The 4573-nt window shown below is 56.0% G+C and overlaps 1 protein-coding gene across 4 annotated transcripts in view; it reads left to right on the forward strand.

The window, feature by feature from the left end:
• Positions 1–513: 513 nt before the first annotated feature.
• Positions 514–4573, forward strand: part of TRIM45 (tripartite motif containing 45) — a 20931-nt gene continuing 16871 nt past the window's right edge. For 3 of the 4 annotated variants that reach the window (XM_075071778.1, XM_032773602.2, XM_075071784.1), the window contains exons 1-2: positions 514–593; positions 1681–2159. In XM_075071778.1, coding sequence (XP_074927879.1) covers positions 1684–2159 — 476 coding nt within the window. In that variant the 5' untranslated portion in view covers positions 514–593; positions 1681–1683. The remainder of the gene's footprint in view (positions 594–1680; positions 2160–4573) is intronic. The other variant, XM_075071780.1, reaches the window with a different exon arrangement.

Below are 4573 nucleotides of genomic sequence, written 5' to 3' on the forward strand. Positions count from 1 at the left end.
CACAACTGTAGAGCCTGTATATGATGGGAAGCACTTCAAACCAGGGTGTGCACGGCAGTAACCCCAGCACCCCTAGTTCCAGCACCTATGCAGTACCCCGAGCCAGGCACCCCCTAAGCGGTAGCCCTGGATCGCCTGCCCCTGTGTTTGTGCTGTCAGCTCTTTGGGGCCCTGTGATAACCCAGCAACCCCGTGCCTGGGGTCTCCGGGGTACAACGCTTGAGCTGAGCTCCGAGGAGCCGCCAGCAGACCGAGCTCCTGCTCGCCCGGCAGGGTGGCTCTGCCCTCGGTGCCCGGGATCTGCGTGCGGATCCCTGGGTGTCTCCCCAGGGCAAATGTCGCTAGCTAGTGGGGCTGGCACCGAGCCGGCCGGCTCGCCCTGCGGGCAGCGCCGCTTCCCCGGGGAAGCTCCGCGCAGGTGCCAGGTTCCCGGAGAGCCCCCGGCCGCCTCTCCCAGCCGAGCGGGCGGAGCCCCGCAGCGTCCCTGGGACTTTGCTCAAGGTCCTGCCACAGGTGGGGCCGCGGCGCGATTCCCCCCGGAGACTCCTGGCGCGGGGAGCCTGAGGGGGCCCCAGGGCTCCCGCTGCAGAGAGGTAACGGGGGGCGGCGAGGGCGGGAGCAGGGCCTGGCCCGCGGCTGCGGGTGGCTGAGTTACGTGGCGCCGGGGCTGCGAGCGGGGACTGGACCCCCGGGCCCTGCTCGCGCCGCGCGGCCTTGGCGCCGCTGGGTGAGTTTCGCTCCGGGGTTGGAGGCGGGCGGCCTGTGAGAGGGCCCGGACCCCCCAGCTCCCAGCGCGGGGCAGGCAGGAGCAGAGCGCCCCTCCCCCGACAGCGCCTCGGCACCCCGCCCTCGGGAGCGCCCTGTTCCCGCTCTCAGAGTGCATCATACCCCCACCTACAGTGCCCCCCGCCCAACAGCGGCACCGTGAGAGCATCCCCTGGGCCTCCCCCAAGAAGGGCCCCTACTCCATGCCCAACTGCAGCACTGGGAGATCCCGCCCCCCCACCAGCAGTGCCACAAGACAGCCCTTGTACCCCCAACAGCGGTGCTGCAAGAGCAGCCCCATATCCCGGCTTGACAGTGCTCTGGCTGTACCCCCCACCCAAGAGCACCTCCCATGCCCCCTTTGAGCATCCTCAACCCCCCTGCTGAGAATGCCTCCTGATAATGCTCCCCTAAGCACCACCTGGTAGTGATGGCAGAGGAGTGCTCCTGTGCCCACTAAGAGCACCTCCCATGCACCTGACAGCAACAGCGTGAGAGCAACCCTGTACACTCGATTGTGACACCGTGAGAGTGCTCCCCATAGCTCCCACCCAAAAAAACCTCCCATACCTCCTGCCCAAAAGTGTCCCTATATCCCCAGAGTGCCCCATGTACCCCCATCCAACAGCGATGCTGCGAGAGTAACCCCTATATCCCCTACCTGACAGTGGCACCACGAGAGTGCCTGTCCCCCCCGAGAGCGACCCCATTTCCCCCACCTGGCGAAGATGGTGTGAAAGTGCGCCCCTCACTTGCACTGGGACTCTTGGAAAGGGTCGCTAGAGTAGGCCCCATCCAGGCTGTGAGAGGGGTTCTTTCAGGGCCATGCTGGACCCTTTCATTGCAGTCCTGACACTTTTTGTACATAAATTGCATGGATTGGATTTTATTTTCATTCCATAATCTGAATTTCAGAAGATGTCTGACCCACAGGAGCAGCAGCGGCAGTTTGGAATCATGTCCAAAATCCATGGTGAGGTCAGAGGCCTAGCCAGAACTAGGTGCCCATTGTGCACAGAGCTCTTCTTGGCCCCCAAAATCCTGCCCTGCCTACACACATTTTGCATGGCCTGTCTTGAGCAGCTGGAACCCTTTTCAGTGCTCGGCTTCCAGGCAGAAGATTCAGACTCTACCTCAGATGGGTCGTGGCTCCAGAATCATCATCAACCACTGCTCAGCGTCCTTTGTCCTGTCTGTGATACAGAGGTGGATTTGCCACCAGGTGGCATTACTGACTTGACCACTGACCACCTGGCCATGAATGAAGTGCTACTGGAGACCCTGCAGGCGCAAGGCCGAGGAATGCTGTGTGATCTCTGTGTGGATGGGGAAGCCGTGAAGCACTGTCCCACCTGCAAAGCCAATCTCTGCCACTTCTGCTGCCAGGCTCACAGGTATGGGAGGAAGCACCAGAGGCAGATAGCAGATGTGTAACCAAGCCGTTCCAGGCATGAAGACTCCATTGCTGTTTCTGGCCTTACACAACCATATGTAATATATATACGTTGCTACCTGTCCACACATGCATGGTTACCAATTAGGCCAGAAGTGTCCACTTAGGTGTTTGGTGTCTAATTTGAGCCTGATTTTTGGAAGTGTTGAGTACCCACCACTCTAAAGGAAGTAAATGGGAGCTGTGGTTGCTCAGCATCCTTGGAAGTCAGGCCCTGGATGTGTCAGGTGGGCCCCAAATATTGAAACACCCAAATTAGTGAACAACTGTGAAAATCATACGGTGCCCGCCCATTGTGGCCACGGCTGTCAAGAGCCTGCCCACACGTTCTCTTCCTCCTCATAGACCAGGTGGGGACAAACAACAGAGTGGACTGTGTGGGAGAGCTGTACTGATCTACTTAGGCTGATCTGGTCCAGAGGCACCATCCGCTGGTCAATAAGTCCAAACTTTGGTAGATGCTCCAACAGACATTTGTTAATTTTACATTTAAGTGAATGTAGTGCAGCAGAAAAATAAGAGATTGACAGCCCTGGAGACTGAAACCTGCTGTTCCCAGAGCAAGTATAGCCAGGGCAGTGGCAGTGCAAACTCCCTGCTTCTTATCCAGCCCTGTTCTGGAGGGTCACCAGCTCGAGAGGAGAGAGGGCAGTTCAGCCTCCACTAGGCCATCAGTCCTTCACCTGTCTACTGAGGTTGCCTGCAAAAAGGCAATTTTTAAAGCAATAATTGTTTGTGTGTATTTTAAAAGTTACTTCTGGGTGAATTTGAGAACTGGTGTGGAAAATTTCAGCTCCCAAGAGAAAAGGGTAGTGTTGGGCAAATCCTGATGTTAGTGTAACTACACGGCTTGCTTCCAGTCAACTCTGTCCATGTATATATGGCTTTCACTGTTCCATCTGAGTGCCCACAAACATTCATGAACATATCCTCATAGCGCCCTGCAGGCCAGGCAGCCAGTAGCTGTAACACAAGCAAATTTGCCTTTGCAGCATTTATGGCAGTTGTAGAATTAAGTTTCAGTAGAATGAGCGAAAACTGAAGAGGTGTCAGCCTTGGGGAAGAGAGATGTTTCTGGGTGAGGTTTGGAAAGAGCTGAACAGATGATGAGGCAGAAGTACAGGATGGCTGCTACAGATGTAGGTGCTGCAGAGGAGGTTCTTGCATCAATAATGGTGTGACTGTGTGAGGAGACAAAGAAGTGCAGTGCTAGGGGAGAAAAGAGATGAGATCTGTGAGGCCAGCTGGAACATGTGGGTTGATGGAGACCGGAAAAGGATCAGGTTTAGAGCCTTTCTGGCAGCTCTAGACTGGCCAGGAAGTCCCCTGTGCTGGGGTAGCGCTCTGGGCCTGCTTCCTCCTCATTTAGTGCCCTCCAACATTGCCAGAATACTTCACTGTCCTTTGCAGTACCAAGAATCAGGCTAGATTCTCAACTGCCTCGCCCATATGTAGACACTTATACCTGTGCAACAGGGTCTTGATTCCCAGTCGCCCTAAACTTGGTACAATCAGTTACACCAGGGCAAAATGTCACTACTCTACATGGGTAACCTCTTACACCCAATTTGACTGCACAAGATGCTGGACGGCAAGGAATTGAGCCCCAGAATGGCAGCTTTTCATACTGATATAAATAGCCATCCAAGGACTAAGGTGCAAGACAGTAGAGAATCTAGCCTAAGGGACCTGACTCCAGTCTCATTTACTGATACCACTTTTACACTGAGGTCACTCCATTAATATCAGTGAAGCTGCTCCCAATCTATACTGGTGTGAGATCAGGCCCCAGGAGGACCACTGGGAACTGGGTCATAGGGAGCCAGTGAGTTTTGTGAACATGGGAGTGCTCTTACCATGCTGCTTGGTATACCGGTGGGGGATTTCAGCAGAGGTGACATCCAGGGAGTGTTACAGAAATGAGACAAGGTAGCTGTGCAGACATAACATAAGTGAGAGCAAGAGAAGAGTTCAAAGAATGAGGCAAAAGGAGAAGTCAGAGCGCCCTGCCCTGCCCTGCGGCGGTTTTGTGCTGCTCAGGTGGTGCAAAACAGCTCTCGAGCTATCCTACTGTCTCTTGCAGGATTTCCCCTGCATCGGAGAATCTTTGGCTGGTATAGAACCATCTTAGCATATCCACAGGCGGCGGCATATATGGGCTCGAGGTGCCCGGGCTCCAGGAATATTCAGGGCCGGGTGCCCTGCTCCAGCAATATTTGGAGCTGAGTCTCTCCCCCGGCCCTGCCTGGATCAGGCCCCGGCCTCCGCCTTCCACCCCTCCCCCTGGGTCCCCCCTCTGCCGCGTCCTTGCCTGCTCGCAGATCGGCTCCCGGCAGAACTGCTGTCTGCTGCCCC

The sequence above is a fragment of the Chelonoidis abingdonii genome, chromosome 1 (genome assembly GCF_003597395.2).
Source record: "Chelonoidis abingdonii isolate Lonesome George chromosome 1, CheloAbing_2.0, whole genome shotgun sequence".
Classification (NCBI taxonomy): domain Eukaryota; kingdom Metazoa; phylum Chordata; order Testudines; family Testudinidae; genus Chelonoidis; species Chelonoidis abingdonii.